At 46.6% G+C, this 19,722-nt stretch overlaps 1 protein-coding gene across 2 annotated transcripts; it reads left to right on the top strand.

Moving 5' to 3' along the window:
* Nucleotides 1-157: 157 nt before the first annotated feature.
* Nucleotides 158-18,161, top strand: TGM5 (transglutaminase 5; the record flags this gene model as incomplete). 2 transcript variants are annotated; one of them, XM_081048350.1, is made up of 12 exons in its annotated part: nt 158-347; nt 451-696; nt 1,876-1,994; nt 4,238-4,366; nt 4,970-5,147; nt 11,902-12,037; nt 12,631-12,734; nt 12,840-13,079; nt 15,549-15,914; nt 16,396-16,556; nt 17,684-17,817; nt 18,008-18,161. In XM_081048350.1, the coding sequence occupies 12 exons, from the start codon at nt 161-163 to the stop codon at nt 18,159-18,161; spliced, it is 2,154 nt and encodes a 717-aa protein (XP_080904476.1). The 2 variants fall into 2 exon arrangements, with proteins under 2 accessions (XP_080904476.1, XP_080904475.1); XM_081048349.1 differs by lacking the exon at nt 451-696 and having other exon boundaries at nt 161-347.
* Between the last annotated feature and the right edge of the window lie 1,561 nt (nt 18,162-19,722).

The raw sequence follows: 19,722 nt of genomic DNA, 5'->3' as shown, positions 1-19,722 counted from the left end.
CAACTCTGTAAAGCTGGTATTATGGATTCTCTTTTACCAACTTGGAAACTGAGGCTCAGAGAGGCTAAGCTTCTTCCCCAAGTTTGTACAACTAGTAAGTGTTGGGCAGGATCAGCCCAGGCTCAATAACCCTGCTCTTCCATCTGCCTCAGGCGGCGCCATGGCAGGGTTGGAGTTGTCCGCCACAGACTTCCAGAGCTCCTGGAACAACATGTGGCACCACACAGAGGAGATCAGCTCGGAGCGCCTCCTCGTTCGCCGGGGCCAGGCTTTCCATATCACACTGTACTTCAGGAACCGGGGCTTCCAGCCTGGCCTGGACAACATCATCTTTGTGGTTGAGACTGGTGAGGATCCCTGCGGGCACACAGGGTTGTGTGTACGTATTGCGGGTAATTCTTGCGGGCTGGGAGGTCACCTCAGGGAGCCTCAGCTCTGCTTCCTTCCTAGGACTGCTGCCAGACCTGGCTAAGGGGACTCGGGCCGTGTTTAGCATGGCAGGTGGTGGTGGTCCCAGCCTTTGGACGGCCTCGCTGGAGACCAACAGGGCCTCCTCCCTGGACGTGAGCCTGTGTGCTCCTCCCATGGCAGCCGTGGGGCGGTACCTCTTGAAGGTTCACATTGACTCCTTCCAGGGGTCTGTCACAGCCTACCAGCTCGGGGAGTTCATTCTGCTCTTCAATCCCTGGTGCCCAGGTAAAGCAGGGATTCTGGGTGGGAGTCCCTTACATCTGCCCCTTTGTCCATGCCACAGAGAGCCAAGCTCAGGGATTTCTAGAACCTGCTCCCTGGAAACCCACAAACCTCCCCAATCCCATTCAGCATCTACTCGCATCAACCATCAGGGCAGGGAGAACTTGCTAGCTATTTATTTATTTATTTATTTATTTATTTATTTATTTATTTATCTAGAATTTTAAAATTATCTTTACTTCATAGGAAAACTATTGCAATTAAATTTGACCACTGTTAACATTTACTTTTACCATGCCTTTTAAAGTTAACTCAAGTTTCTTCATTGTACAAGTATTAAGTACATTGTGAAATGGAGTAAAGGGCAAAACCAAAAAAAAAGAAAGAAAGACAGTATAAGGTGAAAAGTAAAACCTATCCTAATCTCCAAGTTCCATACTCCAGAGGAAATCCTGTTAGCATTACAAAAATGTTCTATGCTTAATCAAATATGTGTTTATACATATATGCATACATGGATGTGATTATATGAAATTTCTATGTTTATATATACAATTTTACATCCTTGTATTAATAGTGTACAGACTTCATGATGGAGGTAACTATTTAACTGGTCCCCAAGAGTGGGGCATTTAGGTTGTTTCCAGCTTTTCAGCGTTATAAACAGCACTCAGATGGACAGCTTAGTACCTAAATCTTTGTGTACTTCCTAAATACTTTCCCTTAGATTAAATTCCTACAAAAGGAACGACGAGGTCAAAGCCAACCCCTAAATTCTGGTTTGTTTTTTTCCAACTAGGATTAGTTGAGTATGGCAGAAAGAGCACAGACATGGAGCCATGTGGGCTCTGTGTTCAAATTTCACTCCGTCCTTATGTGTGATTTGGGCAAGTTACTTATTACTCTGAGCCTGTTTCCTCAACCTTAAAATGGGGCTAGGATGTAAACGTGCTTTGCAAACCAAGAAATTCCACTAAAGACACATTTTTACTGTTCCACCTGATGTTCACACTAAGCCTGTGGCTGGTGGTGAGGGGCTGAGCCTGCTGCTGCCCCTCACGCTGTTGCCCAGTGCCCTTCTCGGAGCTCACTTTCCATGGGACTGAGCCCTCTGGGGATGCGAATGGGGCAGGAAGGACAAGATGACTGTTCTGCTTTGTGTCCTCCCACTTTGATTCCTAGGGGACGCTGTCTACTTGGACAGTGAGCCCCAGAGGCAGGAGTATGTCATGAATGATTATGGCTTCATCTACCAAGGGAACAAGAACTGGATTCGCCCTTGCCCCTGGAACTACGGACAGGTAAGTCTCAGCCCCACTCATGGCCCATCCAGGGGAGAAGGGAGCCAGAGGAGGGTGGGTGGATGCCCTTCATGCAAGGTTCACCCAGAACTGCTGACAAATGGGAACTGAATGGCACCAGGAAGGTGTGAGACGTGACCCCAGAGAGTTAGAGGAGCAGTCATAGAAAGTTGGAAGCTGTTCTTTGCTGATCATGTCTGATTTGGACAACAGGATTAGAGAGGGAAGAGATGCTAAAAGTACGCCCTCTCCCCACCCCCCAGGAATTCCATAGAGTATGAGGGTGAGAATGAAGGTCCAACAGTGACAACAGCCATGATTTTATTGTTTGTTAACTGTTTCCAGTGTGGTATATGTTCCTCTACATTTTGTTTTCCACACATGTGGAAACATGTGGTGTTATTTGTAAAAATAGCCTCATACTAACCGCAAAGCTCTGCAACTCCTACCTTGCTAAAAGCCCACCTCCCATGTAAAGCTCAGCCTATAGCAGGCGCTCCAAGGAATCCAGAACCGGTCCAGGGAAGAGGGTTCTCGAGGCTGAGCCCCGGCACTGGAACCTTCAGGGGAAGAGGACCAGCCCTGGCTACCCAGAAGGGGTGTCAGCTGGGAAATTCTGGGGGTGCTTGTGAAGTCTTGTATCAGTTTGATATGGGTTCCTCTCCTGGACTTGTCCAATACATGTGACCTCAGGCCCAGCCTAGGCCCCCCAGGAGGGTATAGTCTAGATGAGACAGGGCAGCCTCAACGAACCCCCGCTGACATCCCCAGCTCCTCACTCAGCATAGGCAGATGGGAGTCCCAGAGAGTGCCCAGACAGGGGTTTGTTGTCTTCTGTGAGAAACAGAAGTAACCTGTTGCTGCTTTCTGAGTCCTGGGTCCTCCCCAACTCTCTTATTCAGTGAACATATACTGAATGCCTACTCAATGCCAGGCAGGGCTCTAGGTGCTAGAGATAGAAACGTGAATTAAATACTGTCCCTGAGCCCACAGTGTAGTGGGGACTCAGTCACATAAACAGGTCGCTTATCATGCAGCGGGATGTGTAAAGATTGCCAGGTAAGCGCAGGTTGCTCTGGGAGACTGGAGGAAGAGCATTTGGTTGGGCATGGGCCTGTCAGGGAAGCCTTCTGGAAGAGGAGATGCTTGAACTGAGTTAGCCAAGTGAAAGAAGGCAGGAAAAATATCCCAGGCAGAGGGAAGGATGAGCAAAGACGCAAAGGTGAGAAACAGTTTGGCCTGCTGCAGGGATTACAAGGAACCTGATGTCGCTGGAGGAAAACTGGTGAGGCAGAGGGTATGGAGACAGGGGACAAGAGAGGTAGAAGGGGGCCAGATCAGGGAGGGTCTTACGTGCCTTGTAGAGAAGGTTAGAGTTTTGATTCTGCAGGCCACAGGGGCCTTTGAATATTTTAAATAGAAAAGTGAACTGATCTAACTGTCCCCTGAGGATGATGGATCAGAGAAGCTTTCTAACCCTGTTTTTTGCCCAGTGTTACATGGAATTACTGCATTAATTTACTCTCATTCAACAAAGATGCATAGAGTCCCTGCTATGTGCTGAGCACTGTGCCAGGTCTGAGTGTATGATTGTGAGAAGACCTGGAGAAAGACAGAGCATACACTCAGGCAGGGAAGACAAACCTTGGCTACATCATTATAACTGAGTCTGAGGAGAGACATAGCCAGGGCTAAACCAGGCTCAGGCTCAGGGAAGGCCTCAGAAGTGGCGTTCATACCCAGCCGGAAGGACAGGAGTCAGCCTGCCTTGGGTGGGAAGTTTCCGTAACTCATATGCTATTAGTCAGTCCACAGGCACTGTGGCAAGTTGGCGCCATCACCTCAGCAGTAGCTGCCAATGATGAGCTGGGTCAGCAGGTGAGGGTAGAAGGAGAAGCAATGTGCTTTTAGCAAGAACATCCCAAGTGTGACAAGCGTGTGGGGATTGAGGAGAGAAGAGGAAGAAACAGATTTTTCAGCCAGTCAGACACATTGGAAAAAACTCCAGGGATTTTATATTCAGGACATACAAACTGGGTGAGTTGTGACCACAGAGCTTGGAGACCCTGTCCCTGCCCAGGGGGCAGTTCATAGCTGTGCTACTGGACACAGTTGCCTTCGAAATGGATTTGCATTCCACAAATACACACCATCGGAGAGCTGGGTGGGCTGGTTCATGTATTTCTTTCCATATCTACATGTGCCAAGCATGGTGTCTTGCCTCTCTGCATTTCCCCTTTCAGTTTGAAGAGAATATCATAGACATCTGCCTGGAGCTGCTAGACAAGAGCCTGAATTTCCAGGTTGACCCAGCCAGGGACTGTGCCCTACGGGGAAACCCCGTCTACATCAGCAGAGTGGTATCCGCCATGGTGAGCTTGGGTCTGGCTTTGCCCACCCAGGGTGTGTCGGGGAGGGAGGAAGCTATGCCGGGGGAGCCCAGCCCACTCACAGCTGCCCCCTGCAATGAGGAAATGAAGAGTTGAGAGGAACAAGCCCTCTTGCAAAGCCATTTTGGATAAGGCTTGATAAAAGAATGTGGCTAACAGGTTTTCTCAACTGAGCACTGAAATAGCTGGGTGTGGGCCATCACCTCTATTAATTCCAAATTGCATGTTTTGGGAAAGGCTGAGTGTAGCTCTGGTTTGTGAAATGGTCTTATTGTTTCTAAATTTCCTTTGCTCTGAAGTATTTTCAAAAAGTCTCAGAGCCCTGCTCTAGCTTTGCAGGGGATGGGGAAATGAGGGTTAAGGGCGTGTGTAGAAATATAATAATAAACTAATTAACAGTGGAGCATAAGTCAGAATAGCCAGCTTCCTACTCTGATCCTTTCTCCAGCAGGTCTGGAAGTTCCCAAATGAGATCTAAGTCTCCTCTGTGTCTCAGGCCCATGGGCCTTGCAAGGCAGCCCACACTTCACATATTGTTGAGGAAAAGGATTCTTCTAATTCTTCTATATATGGCTTTTTTTTCAGATCAACAGCAATGATGACAGTGGGGTGCTCAATGGAAAATGGAGTGAGGATTACTTAGACGGCATCAACCCTGCAGAGTGGACTGGCAGTGTGGCCATCCTGAGGCAGTGGCATGCCACAGGCTGCCAGCCAGTGTGCTATGGGCAGTGCTGGGTCTTTGCAGCCGTCATGTGCACAGGTAAGGAGTAGAAAGGTCCCCAGGAACATACCAAAAAGTGCAATGGCTCATGTATTAGCCCTCCAAATAATTCTTGTCCTAATCTCACACAGTTCCCACCAAAGGACATTTGGAAGGAAGCCCTTTCCAGCAAAAATGTCTCATTACTAACTTCAGGCTTATTTCAGAGTATGGTTCTGAGGCAGAAATCGCACACTTCCCAGAACCTGGCATCCTTCCCTTCTTCTCAGTGTGAACAATCTAACAGAATATTCCTAAGAACCTGGCTAAATATTGTCCGGTGCAAGATAGGAATGAGAAGAGAGGCCAAATCATTAGAAAACTTACAAACTAACTAGCATAGAGAATGGTCTTAATGAAGATGTTCTAATGAGAGGGAAATGTGCATCTGAGCAGTGATATGGGGCCAGAGCAAGATGGCAGCCAAAGTATGGTGACCTTGAATTTGGAGTTGTCATAAATTCAGAGGACCTGGAGGCCTGGCTCAAGCCAGAGAATTAGGGGTGGAGGGAGACCAGCTTTTCAGATAGGGAGTAGATGAAACCTTAGTAGGAGAAAGGCTAAAATATATGTACAAGGGAAGGAAGGCAAAAGGAATTTGGTTTGCATGTGGCAAGAGGAGTAAGTAGAAGGAAGTGGCAGGTGAATCTTGAGAAAACTGAAACCTGGAAATGAGTCATGCAGTGGAGGTACAGGAGGAGGCCTTCTGCCTCACCCAGGATCCAAACTCTTGCTCCTGGACCTCACCCTCACCCTGCCCCCGTGCCTAGGCCAGCTCTCAGCTTCTCAGCATGCGTATCTGTATACCTAACTTGGGTCACGATCAGGAAGTTGTTATTGTTACCTGGGGAAATAGGCCAAGTATGGCTTTTGCTCACAGTACTCTCTAGTCCAATCCAGTGAGGCCAGATCTGCTCACAACTTGCTGTTTATGGAGAACTGGGGGCCTTTTGCATAGAAATTCCCTATAAGAAAAAGCCTGGTGTACTCTGTGTGATGGGCCCAGCTTCGGGCTCTTAGAGAGCCCTGGGCTGCTGAGCAAAGGCCAGGCCTCTCTCCAAGGGCACACGGAGACTTTTGTCAACACCCACAGAGCATGACCATGGATTGGTGAGGAGGAAGTCCTGAGCTGCTCCTGCCCTGCAGCTGCATAGCCCCATCTTGAGTTGGATACTTTGATTGCTCAAAGAATTTCTGTTTTTCTATTTTGTTTTTGTTGTTGTTGTTGTTTTTATATGGAATCTGGAATTTGACAGCTTTGACAACCAGAGTCATGGATATTTGAGTGAACTGGGATGGCTGAGTCATCCAGGGAGGAGACATAAGATTAACAGAGAATGGATTGATCTTATGAATGATAGAGAGGGAACCTTCCTGTTCATGGAAAAGCCTAGTCTAATGGGCCAGGTGTATGTGTGTGTAGGAGAGGGCCAGGGGTTTGGGTGTGGTTGTCTGCATGTTTGGTGATGACAGAGGTGGAGCCAGTGAATGCAGATTATGTAACGAGAGCAGATCAATTAAAATGTTTATGAGAGTCATGGCCCTTTAGTAACCTGGAAAGCAAAGGGTTGGGCAAAGTGGGTCAAATGTGGGCTGGTCTATCTGCAGCTCAGCCAGCACCAGACTTCCCCAAAAGGGCTACCATATTGTATATTAATAAATATATGAATTTGAAAAATTAATTCATTCATCCAACAACACTTATTGAGTCTTTGTATGCTAGGCACTGTGCTTCAAATACTTTTGGATACAAAGATGGGTAAGACCCAGTCTCTAGCCTCCACTAAAAGTTAGGGATTTATCAAACTCCTTAACCCAATTCAGCTGTGAAAGCATGCTTATTATTATTATTATTATTTCATAATCACAATAAGTGATGTTTTTCGAGAAGTTCCTTTGTGCCAGGAATTGTGTTAAAAGCTTGACAGGTTGAGTAATGGTGAAACATGTGGGCTCTGCCTGGGTTCCAATATCAGCACTCTCCAATCATTAGTTGGCTGAGTAACCTCGAGTAAGTCACTTAACACGTGCCTCAGTTTCCTCAGCTGCATGATGAGGAAAATAATAGTACCTACCTCACAGGATTATTGAAACGATTTGTATGAGTTTATACATGGAGAATGCCTAGAATAGAGTCTAGCTACAGTGAGTGTTCAGTATTAGCAGGGATCGCCTCATTAGCTGGGATCACCCCAAATGACCTTATGAGGTAGGTTCTATCATCATCTCAATTTTGCAGGTGAGGAAATTGAGTGGTGCAGCTAATCTCACATCCAGGTCTGGCTGGCTCTAACCACTAGTCTACATGCTGCACAAACATTACTAGCAGCTGCCATTTATCCAGCACCCCCCATACCTCCGTTCTTCAGGCACACACTGGGCATTTTCACTCTTTCTAATGCTCACACCCACCTGCAGAGTATATGTCATTACCATCACTTCATGGGTGAGAAAACTGAGGCTTAAAGTAACCAAGTGTCTCTTGTCTGACTCAGAAGTACATTCTCCCCCAAGTAGCTCTGCCTCCTGGTATTACCTTTTAATGTCAAACATATTGACTTCAACTTCTTAAAGAAAAATCACAAAAAATGAGACTTTGGATGCATCAAAGAATATGTTACAATTTTTGGATGGGTTGTTTCCTTGACATCTATTTAGTTAGCTAGTACTAATTAATTGATTCCCCTCCCCCCATTTATCTCATAACCCGTTTGAGAATTTCAGAGAAATCCCTGGCTTACCACTCCTATGCTCAGGGCCAGCTGTCTCACAGCTCTCAGTCACTGGGTTTTTCCTGTTCTGGCTGTCCACAACTTGCGACAAGGTCAGGACCCTCAGCCCTTTGCTGAAGTCTGTGAAGTAGTCTGGAAGGCTTATATGTAACAAGGGAACAGAGGGGACAGAGATGTCCTCTTGCCTGAAAATTCTCCCCAAAGCCAGGTGTCCAAAAGCCACTTACTATTTGATTCCATATGTGAAATGCCCAGGCAAATTCACAGAGACAGAGAGTAGATTGGTGGTTGCCTAGGGCTGGGGGGAGGGAAGAATGGAGAGTGACTGCTAGTGGCATGGAGTATCTTTTTGAGGTGATGAAATGTTCTAGGATTAGATAATGGGGACTGTTGTACAACCTGTGAATATACTACCAACCACTGAATTGTACACTCTAAAAGGGTGAATTTTGTGGTGTGTGAATTATCTCAATAAAGTCGTTTTTTTTAAAAAGCCAGGCATCCTGGGAATGTGCCTCGTCCTGGTCAGCTCCTGCCCACAACTCCATGGGGTGTGTGTGGGGGCAGAAGTCAGAGGCCAGGGTCGGAAGACTTGAACTTGTGGCCCTGAGTAGGTCTACGGGGCATTATTCCCTCCTCTGTAAAGTAGGGCCCTGGGCTGGGAGTCATGGTGGGAAATGGCGTGGAGATGAAGAGGCTGAGTGCTTGGGGCTGGGCCCTCCTCTCTTCACCCAAAACTAATCTAAGATTTCTTCTCACTTGTTTGTATAAAGGCCTCCAAAAAGTACCTCATTATCTTCATTTCAATACAATAACTCTTGTCATTGTTTTTACTGAGCCCTTTCCTTCCAGCCAAGGCCCTGGTGTGTTATTTTGCCTCAACCTATGGTTTAAACACAAATCAACCATTATTCTCCATTGATTAATGAGACATCAAGGATTACATGGAATGTTCCCTCACAGGGTTGTGAGTTAATATATAGCAAACACTTAGAAAAATGCCTGGCACATGATTAGTTTTACGTAAGTGTTAACTATTATAATTAGCCTGATACTGTTTTAATCTCTGACTCTTAGGCTCCAAAGGTTTTGCTGGCTCTTGTTTACAAGGTGTTTCTAGCTGTCCCCCAAACTTTAGTTCCCTAGCCTCTCTACCACTTTTTTACTTTATTTCCTTCCTTTTTTTCTTGGAATGTTTAGAATTAAATTAATCATACTCCTCATGCCATGGTATTTATCGTAATAGGTCTGCTTCAGGCCATTCTTTTTAAAAAATTAATTAACTAATTAATTGATTGTCTCCCATTTATCTCCTAACCCATTTCTATTCATCTCCCCCCATGACAGGGAAACATTTTGATGTGTTTAATATGTAGCATTGTATTTGAATGTGTTCTCACAAAAAAGTATTTTATCATATTTGTGTAATATTTTGTCCAGTATGTTTTTGTTTTATAGAATGTATTTTTCACCTTTAAAAGTTCCATTGGATCTTTTATTCTATCTTCCACTTTTCTTGTTATATTCATGTTTTCCTTTACTTTCTCTTCAGCATATTTATGGGATATGCTGTTTTAAGGTCCTTGTCAGCTAATTCCATTATCTGTCATTTCTGCATCTAGTTCTATTGATTGACATTTTTCCTAATTATGGGTCATAGTTTCCCACTTCTTTACATGCCTGTAATTTTTTAAAGTAGGCTTTATTTTTTAGAGCAGCTTTAGGTTTCATTGTCATTGCAGACAAGAGAAAATAGTTCAAATATGACCTTGTGATGGCATGTCTGAAAAAACCGAAGTAATATAAACATCTTATATTAAAGACATGGGAGGAAGAGCAGGAAGCTTAGTGCATCTAGGGATGCACTGGGGAGAATGAAAAGATGTTAAAAATCGTCACATTTAAATGCAAGTACTTTGACTCTGTTAGCTGGGCTTTGACCGTATTCTTCAGCATAAACCATGGAAGGGTGGTAGCAAATGAATCTCAATAAATGAATTTCGATAAATAAATAAATTGAACTCTACTTTTCCACTAGTTTCTCATAAAAATGGAGCTACATTTCCACATGAGGAGGCAGGGGTGGTGGTGGTGGGGAAGAACTGGTTAGAAGCCTTCATGGCCAGTCCTGAAACAGACTCCCTGTTTTAATACACCATCAGGACAGTGTGTACCAACAGTCAGAAATGAAGCTGCACTCCTTGAGAACAGGAATGTCTTTTATTTTTGTGTAGTCTCTCATCTAACGCACTGCCTGGTTCATCAAAGGGGCTTGATACTTCTCACTGAATAAGTGCTAAATGGCGAAGTGAAGAGATAATAATTCATGTTGGGAGTGTGGTAATATACCTTGGGAACTCTTCAGTTCTTTCTCAACTCTGAGATCTCATCTGCCTTTGTCCAAGCATCATCCTGTGAGTGTGCATGCCTGTGTGTGCACATGCACAAACACACCCCATATAAGTTTCTCTTTTATGAGGGACTCAGCTTTCACAAAATTACCAGTGAAAGAGTCAACTGAGTCTCATGTCGAACTGTGACAGCAGGAGTGATAGCCTGCAGAAACCTCATTAACAGGTAAAGGTAACTCACTTCAACACAAATTTAATGAGCATCTATTCTGTGGCCACCGGGCCATGTTGAGCAGGAGTTGACACCACTGATACTTCAATTCGCTGTTCATGAATTCATCCATCAGGTTGAAGAACAGAGGCTTGCTCTGTACTGTCCCTGCCCACCCCTCCTTGGCATGTTCTCTTATTACTATAAGTATTATCCACCCTCCTGACTGTAATCTTAGCATAAATCCTAGCCCGTGTGATGCTCTTGCCTCTCTCTGGTCTCTCTATTGAAGGTAGTGGCAACTCTTCTAACCTTTACCCTCCCCTCTGAGGCTGTCCTGTGTCACCTCCACCTACAACTCGCTTCTCAGTTCTGCTTACTCCCTCCCTCCACTCCTTGGCCTTATGCAGACCTACCATTCCAAGGAGAACTCCAGGTTCCCCTTTGCCCTTCTCTCCTTCCTGTTCTGGGCTACATGTAGGGGTGTGTCCACACCCTGACCTGGAGAGAGCCTTCGTGCCAAAGTACAAAAAAGGAGCCTAAACTAAAATCTATAAGCAATTAAATGTTTAATATAAATAGATACATAGTATTTAAACTAAAATGTGTGAACATTTTAAAAAATGACAATGTATGTAAAGCAACACCATGCCCGCTGATTGATGATGATGATGATGGTTGTATTGGGTTGGCCATCACTGTTGGACTTGAGGGGACAAGGATTCCCAGGGCATCGGTGGTGGGATGGGTTGGGGGATACTGCTGTTCTTAAAAGAGTGAAGAGGGGGAGAAACATGGCAGAGGACAAAGAAAAGTTTGCTGGCACAGGGAAGGAATGCTTCTTCAGGAATAAAGTCAACATTCTACCTCCTTCCCGGAATTTCTCCACCAGGTACAGACTGATTTTTCTAGGCTTATGTCACAGTTTCCTTCCCTTCCTGGCTGGATTCGTGATGCTTTCCTTGAGAAGATTCCAAGACAATACACCCATGGGAAAGAGGACTTCAAGCCACAGATCTCTTTACTTAAGAATCTGATGTCTTAGCCAACACTCCCTACCACAGGAAGGAAAACATTCCAGCTATTTGGCTTGAGGATGGAGATTTATACCAAAAGAGAAGAGAGACCCAGTCAGGCTACTGAGTCTTGCCAAAGGAGGTGTGCCTTTTCTGCCCTGCTGGCCCAAGCAAGGGAACCCTTGACTTGCTAGACTTTTGTTGGCCCTGGCAATGCTTGTCAGAGCAACTAGCAGCCTTTGCAGGGCGTCTCTTCTGTGAGCTCCAGGAGGAGGAGCTCAGGAATGGTGGGGAGGGAGGATGTCAGTGTCACCAACCCAGTACCCCAAACAGTTCCTTCTTGGTCCTAACGGTGACCAATGAATGATTTCCCTGGGCCCAGGGCCCTAAGTTCAGGAATCCAGGAATCCACAACTCACAAAAGATTTTCTGCCCTTTTTGCAGTGATGAGGTGCCTGGGGATTCCCACCCGCGTGATCACCAACTTTGACTCTGGCCATGACACAGATGGAAACCTAATCATAGATGAGTATTATGACAACACGGGCAGGATTTTGGAGAATAAGAAGGATGCTGTCTGGTGAGAGACAACCTTTCAGATCTTTCTAGGGCAAACCCCACCAACAGGAAGTAGGGCGGGACTGTGCCCATGGCCCTCCTACCCTCTCATGCCTCCTACCACCACTTTTACCAGCCCCACGGCTCAGTATCCCATCCCTAACGCTAGATTCAAAAACAATTTTGAGTTTAGGATTCTCATATCACAAGAGCTCTTTGCCCTGGGTAAGGTTTTCCTCTTTGTCACCTTCATTTAATATTCAGCCTGTGACCACGGGAGGGCCTGAAGTCTCACCTCCAGATAGCACACACAGGAAAGGGCCATGAGGAACTTTTTGAGAGAGAGTGAAGGACTTTAAACTTCAGTTGGCTCTGGGAGCCTACATTCTCTATTCACAAACAGAGGAAAGTTCCTTTCAGGGCAAGTCGAGGTTCACAGGAAGAAGAGCTATCACCACTCACTCGCAGAGGTTTGAAGGCCTGGGGTGCCCTGTCTGTCTTTCTATATGGCAGTCCATCTGCTCATCATCCATTGTCTTGCTCCAGAAGGAACAGGAGCACTATAAACTCTCCCTTAGCTTCATTTGACACTGCCTCCTCTGGCTTCTTCCTCAGGAATTTCCACGTCTGGAATGAGTGTTGGATGGCCCGAAAGGACCTCCCTCCCGGGTATGGAGGCTGGCAGGTGCTGGACGCCACGCCTCAGGAAACGAGCAATGGTGAGGCTCTCCAGAAGAAAGGCGGAACCCACTTCCATGGAATCCGCCCCTGCCCCTACCTGACCTGTAGCAATGGCCCATCTTGGCTCTTCTGTTCTCCTTCAGGCCTCTACTGCTGCGGCCCTGCCTCCGTCAGAGCCATCAAAGAGGGAGAGGTGGATCTGAACTACGACACGGCCTTTGTCTTTTCCATGGTGAATGCTGACTGTGTGTGCTGGCTTGTCCATGGAGGGAAAGAGCAAAGACTTCACCGGGACACGAATTCTGTTGGCAATTTTATTAGCACCAAGAGCATCCAGAGTGATGATCGGGATGACATTACAGAGAACTACAAGTACGAAGAAGGTATGACTGAGCCAGACCCCCTGAGAGCCCAAATCCTGTAGCCGCCATCCCCCTACCCCAGGGGACCTTCCAGACAGCTGAGACAGGCCTCTGGGGAACCAGAGGGTGTCTGCAAGGCAGGACCCAGGTCCACTGTCTCCTCAGTTCTTCAGTTTTAAGGTCCCAGTTGAGGTGTCCCTCACTTCCTCGTGCCAACCACCCCTCCACGTACCACAGGCCAGTGAGCAGTCTCCACAGATATTCACATTGCTTGTAGGGCCATTGACAAGCATCTCACCAACAGCATATGAATCCCTTGCCCCGCATTCCCAAAAAGTCAGCCTCCCACTGAAGATGGCGGGGAAATAGTGAACTCTCTTCTATTAATTAATTTGATTTAACTTATTGTTTAATTAATTGTGTTTTATTGCATGTTTGGAGGACAGGCCAGACCACCAGCCAGCATTGAGGCTGAATTAAGGCCAAAAGTTCACTCCCACGCCCACCCCCTGCAGAGGATGTTTCTGAGAGGTGGGAGACCTGGCAGGAGCTTATTGCCCAAACCCGCAGGGGCAAAGGGGCAGCTAAGCCAGTCAGGTCGGGACTAATTCCTGGGAATTGAGGAAGACCAACCACTAGGTTCAACCACCAGTGGGCCAAGCCAAAATATCCAGTCTGTGAGGACCAGAAGCAGGGTGAGGAGAAGGCTCTGAGCAGGGGCAGATCAGGAATGTGTGAGGGTGGGTGAGGGGCCAGATGAGTAATCACTGGGAATGCTGGCAAGTGGGATCTGTGGTTTGTTTTTGTGGGGAGCTCCAGAATCCAAGCCTGGGAAGGGGCTACACGGCAAGAGCCAAGCATTGAACACAACCTGGTAGTACTGTCCACCACCCCTATAACCCCAGCCATTCAGGGGTTATCTTGATTGGGGCGCTCAGAAACAGATCCTGAGGCAAGGATCTACTGCAAGGAAGGAGAATGAGTGAGTGAGATGTGGATGGGGAAGCCAGTGCAGGATGCCTGCCTCATTAAGCCTGTGGGCAGGCTGGAGCTCACCTGCTGGAGAGCTCTGCCAGGGAAAACACAAGATGAATAATGGTTTAGTCTAACCGTGTCCCCAGTTATTTGTTGTTAATCAGAAATTCAAATTAAATGGCTCTATATTTTTATTTGCTAAATCTGGCCATCCTATCAGCGAGTCGGTGTAAAGTATAGAACACCACCTCAGATTTATCCCACCCAAGAGGCAAGGGGCTAGGCTATTTATCCAACTCCTGTCAGTCAGGGGTTAAGGGCTGCTCCTAGGGAGTGTCAATTCCCTAGCACTTTTGGCCTGTCCCATGCATGGGCAGAGTCAGCTCTGATGGCAGAGAATGCTTCAGACAAAGAGTAGTAGCAGGTGCTAGAATTTGAAATTAAGGCAGGAGGGCACTGAAATGGCAAGTGCCAAGGGGACATGGATGCGGTATTGACAGCATTTGCTACAAGGTCCATGGGGTTCCGCTGTGAAGTTGAGGGCTTCGGAGCTGTATATCGGTGAGTCTGAGTATACTGCTCAGTCAGGCAGTATTCTGTCTCCTCCCACCCAGCCTGATAGGATGTGGGGGTGGAACAGACTGCAAATGAGCTAAATCTGATCCACATCTCCCTGGGTCCACTTTGACTGAAGCCAGTGTCTCAAGATCCTCTTCTGCCTGGATCAGGGCTTAGAACAACCCACAGAACAAGGGGACAAAAGTGGTGTCTGCCTGGGGAGATTGTGGATCCCCACAACTAAAGGAGTGGGGCTCAGCCCTGGAGACAGTAAGTGCTCAGTGAAGGCACCTGTTGTATTATTAGGGAAGCACAGAGAGTATTCCTACATGCACATCCTGCCACAGCACCTTCCCAGGACTGAGGTCTGGGTGCTCTGGGAACTTGGCTTGACTGAATTTCCTCCCCCCCCCCAATGTGGCTTCTCAGTTTCTCAATCTCCAAGAATTAGTCTACAACTGACCAATAATTCAGTTCTGGAATAGGAAATCGCACCATACCCTGTTGTCTTTAAGAGGCTTGTTCTCCACATTTGTGGACAGTCTTTCCCATGGGAAGGCAAGATAGTTTAGTGGTCGTGAGCACAGATTTTCAAGTAGGGTGGATTTGGTCTCCATCTGAACTCTGCCCCTTGCAAGTTGTGTGACTCGGACAACTGACATGACCTCTCTGCGCACCATTTTCTACACCTGTATATGGAATAATGATAATAATAATTAAAATAATAATAATAATAATACATTTCTCTCATGGTTAATGTGAGGATGAAAGAAGTGAAGTGCTCAGCAGAGCCTGACACTTAGAAAGCACCCGATGAATTGTAGGGAGTATTTTTTGTTGGAAATGAGGGTTTTCATACCTCTGCAGTGTTGGTGGGGCTGTTGGGAAGGATGTTCAACTATGGCTTAACCCCTGGGTCAGCCTGGTCCACAGATGGTGCTATCTCTGCCCTTCCAGGTTCCCCCCAGGAGAGGCAGGTGTTTCTGAAGGCTCTTCAGAAGCTGAAGATTAGAAGGTTCGAAGGCCCTTACCGAGCAAACTCATCATCTTCCAAGCCCATGCCTTTGAGCCAGAATAGGCCCCGGAGCCTACATAGGCCTTCCCTGCGGCCCAGTGATGTTATCCAGGTCTCCCTGAAATTCCAGTTGCTCGACCCACCCAACATGGGCCAGGACATAAGGTTTGTCCTGTTGGCCCTCAATATGTCGCTCCAGTTCAAGGATCTGAAAGTGAGCCTGAGCGCTCAGTCTCTGCTGCATGATGGCAGCCCCCTGCCTCCGTTTTGGCAGGACGTAGCCTTCATCACCCTCTCTCCTGAAGAAGGTATGGGCTCTGGGTATGGGCATGGGGATTCTGTGTACACAGAGTGGGTTATAGAAATGCCAGTAGGGTTAAGCCAGCCACAAGGGTTCTGGGGCAGACCCTGTGACACCAGTCTTCCCAGTGTCCACTGCAGCACAGATTCCTCCTCTTCCCCTTCCCTCCTTCCCTCGCACTCCTGTCTCCATTTCCTCCTCCTCCCCTTCCTTTACTACCTCAAGGAAAATAGCCTGGTTTAGTGGGGGGCAATCTGAGCTTTCTAGTCATCCAAACTTGGGTTAGAGCCTCAGCTCTCGCATTTACCAGCAGAATGACCTTGGGCAAGCCATATTGCTTCTCAGTCTCTCCGTCAGAAAAGCTGGCACCTGCTTCACTGGGGCTCAGTAGATGTTGGCTTCTTCCTCTGTATAAAGGGTCTCTAGATCCAGCAGGCCCAGCTGATTTCCCTAGCTAGCCTCACCTCATCCTTGTGCTCTCTCCCTAGCAAAGACCCATCCCTGCCAAATCCCCTATTCCAAGTACAGCCAGTATCTGTCAACAGACAAGCTGATCCACATCAGTGCCCTGGGAGAAGAGAAGAGCAGTCCAGAGAAGATCCTGGTGGACAAGATCATCACCTTAACCTACCCCGCTATCATGATTAATGTAGGCAAGAGCCCTGCAAGCGGCCTGGGGGCTCCTTGGGATCAGCTGGGAGTGGGTGGAACTCTCTGAGAGGCTGTTCAGGAGAGCACTCCTTTCCTTACCTCTGCCTCTTCTAGTACTTCCAGGTACCTCCCACCTGGATCAGCAGGTTTGTCCGAAAACACTGGGTAAGGTCTCCATCCTATTGCACCATTAGAGGCCTTATGTATGGACCTCAAGCAGCTGCCATGGAGAGGTCACTCTTTTGTGCCACCTCTCACTGTTGGCCTTCCCCAGGGTCAATAAGTGTTCAAGTGAGTAGAGGGAGAGCACTGCCTGAAGGTCAGCTCAGGTTTGATTTGCCATTTCCTGGCTGTGCGTCCTTGGACAAGTCCCTGGGCCTCTGCTTCTGTCAAATGAGAGCATTAGATTAGATGGCCTCTGAGAACACCTCCTGTTCTGACGGTCTGTGGTCCTCTGAGTGGGAGGATTTCCTGGGTCCCTTCCTTTCAGTGCTGTCTCCCAAGGCCAAGCAGCCTCCTGGATTCTGCCAAGTGAGCCTGTGGTGCCCCCTGCTGGGATGGATCTGGCAAGCCCAGCCACCAGGGTCTGTTTCAGGGAGGGTTTCCAAAGTGCCTCTATGTTTCCTGAGGCTACTTGTCTCTCTACAGCCTTGAATGAGCTCTTCACTCACACTGGTGTGAAAAGAAGTGAGCCAGTAATGATAAGAGGGAGGGAAGGGATGAGGTGGAATTGCAATCAGAAGAAACAAACAAAAAGTGCCAAAGAAGATTATATGTACTCAAATTATGCATGAGAATCCTTTGGGAGCTCTTAATTATTTCACACTTGGATATAATCCTTGGAGCAGAGGAAACATCATTGGCGATTCTCAATTCATCAGACTTTTTCATATGCTGGGTCAAGTGATGTAAAATATTTTACGCAAACATCCATGCGTGTATTAATGAAGTAAAGATTTTATATAACAATATCTTGTGTGATATACACTGATATTTTCTTTCTGTTCTATTTCATTTTTTTAAAAAACGTTAACAACAACCCATACGCCCTCCATAAAAGTGTGGTGAGTTGGAGAATGAGACTAATTCTCTGCTTTTTCCTCTCCCCTGGATTTCTGTATTTAGGTTCTAGGAGCAGCCATTGTGAATCAGCCACTCTCCATACAGGTGATATTTTCAAACCCCCTCTCGGAGCAGGTTGAAGACTGTGTGCTAACTGTGGAAGGAAGTGGTCTCTTCAAGAAGCAGCAGAGAGTCTTGTGAGTTCTAGGGGTACTCAGCCTTCACTCCTGTCTTATTCTGGGGTCAGCACTATCCTTTCTGAACACAGGCTCCCAGGCAAGGCTCTGAGAACACCGGGAAAGGGGAGACCAGCTTGCTGAGTGAAAAAGGGCTTTGGGGTGATTATAATGCCTACCGTTATTTGACATTCTCTTTTCTCTGCTGCAGGATTGGAGTCTTCAAACCCCAACACAGGGCCAGCATCACTCTAAAGACTGTCCCCTTCAAGAGTGGCCAAAGGCAGATCCAAGCTAATCTAAGGAGCAACAAGTTTAAGGACATCAAGGGTTACAGGAACGTCTATGTTGACTTGATGTTATAAATTCTAGGCCAAGAAGATAGATGCACTGATTTTAAGTTTCAGGAAAGGCAGCAAATTCAAATGCAAGCTGTATAATTCCCCACCACACCAGAGGATTTGCAGGGCTCTTACGTGAGCAGCAGAGGAGATGCCAGTGACGGATAGTCCCCTAGACCATTTGCACAGTAACCCAGGACTCTGTTTAGGGCCCAGGGATTCTGTGGTGTCCTATCCAGAAGTGTGGAATGGCACAGAGGTTCAATGACACTGGTTGGAGTTGGCCATGGCTTATTGCTCCCCAAGATGTCAAGAAACGAACACTGGCTGAGCATCTCACGGTCATTTTGCCATGCAATAGCTAATTCCCTAGTACCAATAAACTTCAGTCCTTGTTCTCATCTCCTTTGTGCCCATGTAATCACCATTTTCCATACAGTAGCTCCTACCTGTTCCCTGGATGGTAGGAGTGTCCTATTGTTTCAATACCTGAACCTATTCACTTATTCAAGAAATATTTACTGAGTGCCTAGTATGTACCAGGCACTGTTTTAAGTGTAGAAGATAAGGCAGTAAACAAAGCTCCCTGCCCCTAGGGAGCTTACATTGAGTGGGAGGGTGGGGGAACACAGACAATAAATGTGTCAACAAATGAGGAAGGTACTTACATACTCGTCTGTGTATCAGTCATGATCCAGTTAGAAAAACAAAAACCTTTGTAGATGTTTCTACATACTACCCACCATTTTGTGTCTTAGAAAAAAGCCTGGGAGATCTCTCACTTGGCCTTCATTTAAATCCCTTCCCATATCACATCCAAGAGGAACTTGAGTTCTAACAGTTCCAGCCTTTTGGCTCAAAATCCACCAGTGCATTGTGGTCCGGTGGACCTGCGATGGACCTGTGATGACTGGGGTTCAGGGGATAAAGCCAATGACTAACACAGTGAGATATATTTTTCAGAGGCAATGAAGTACTCTCAGACCTTTCTATTGGTTGCAGCTTGTGTTTAATGGTCTTAATGAACACAAGGGAACTCCAATAATTATCTCCTCTTGGATGCACGTGTTTCTCATGGCGCTGCAAAGTTCTGCATGGAGAAAGGCATGATTCACTTGCCTATCAGGCACTGGCTATGTGACTGAGACAGCTGATTAGGGCATACATTAAATGCACACACATTAAGTAAATAAGTTAAATACTTCTATTATATATCAACAAAAGGGTAAGAGTAGTTAATCAGAGGAGAGAAGAGGGAGTGGTGGGAATTCCCTCCACATTGAGTGTAGAGTACCCCTAGTGGATGGGCTGAGAACCAGGAGAACCCTGGCAGCAGGGAGCTGGAAGTACCTTTACAGTAGTCCTATTTATGTGTGGGGGATACGTTCTGAGACCCCCAATGGATGCCTAAATCGGCGGATAATACCAAACCCTATGTATACTATGTTGTTTCTTGTACATACCTATGATAAAGTTTAATTTATAAATTAGGCACACCAAGAGATTAACAACACAATATAAAATAGAACAATCATGACAGTATATTGTAATAAATGTATGTGCATGTGGTCTCTCTCTCTCTCTC

This window comes from Rhinolophus hipposideros (assembly GCF_964194185.1).
Source record: "Rhinolophus hipposideros genome assembly, chromosome: 5".
NCBI classification, from domain to species: Eukaryota; Metazoa; Chordata; class Mammalia; order Chiroptera; family Rhinolophidae; genus Rhinolophus; species Rhinolophus hipposideros.
The sequence above is the reverse complement of the archived record's forward strand: the minus strand, read 5'-3'. Positions and strand labels throughout refer to the sequence as shown.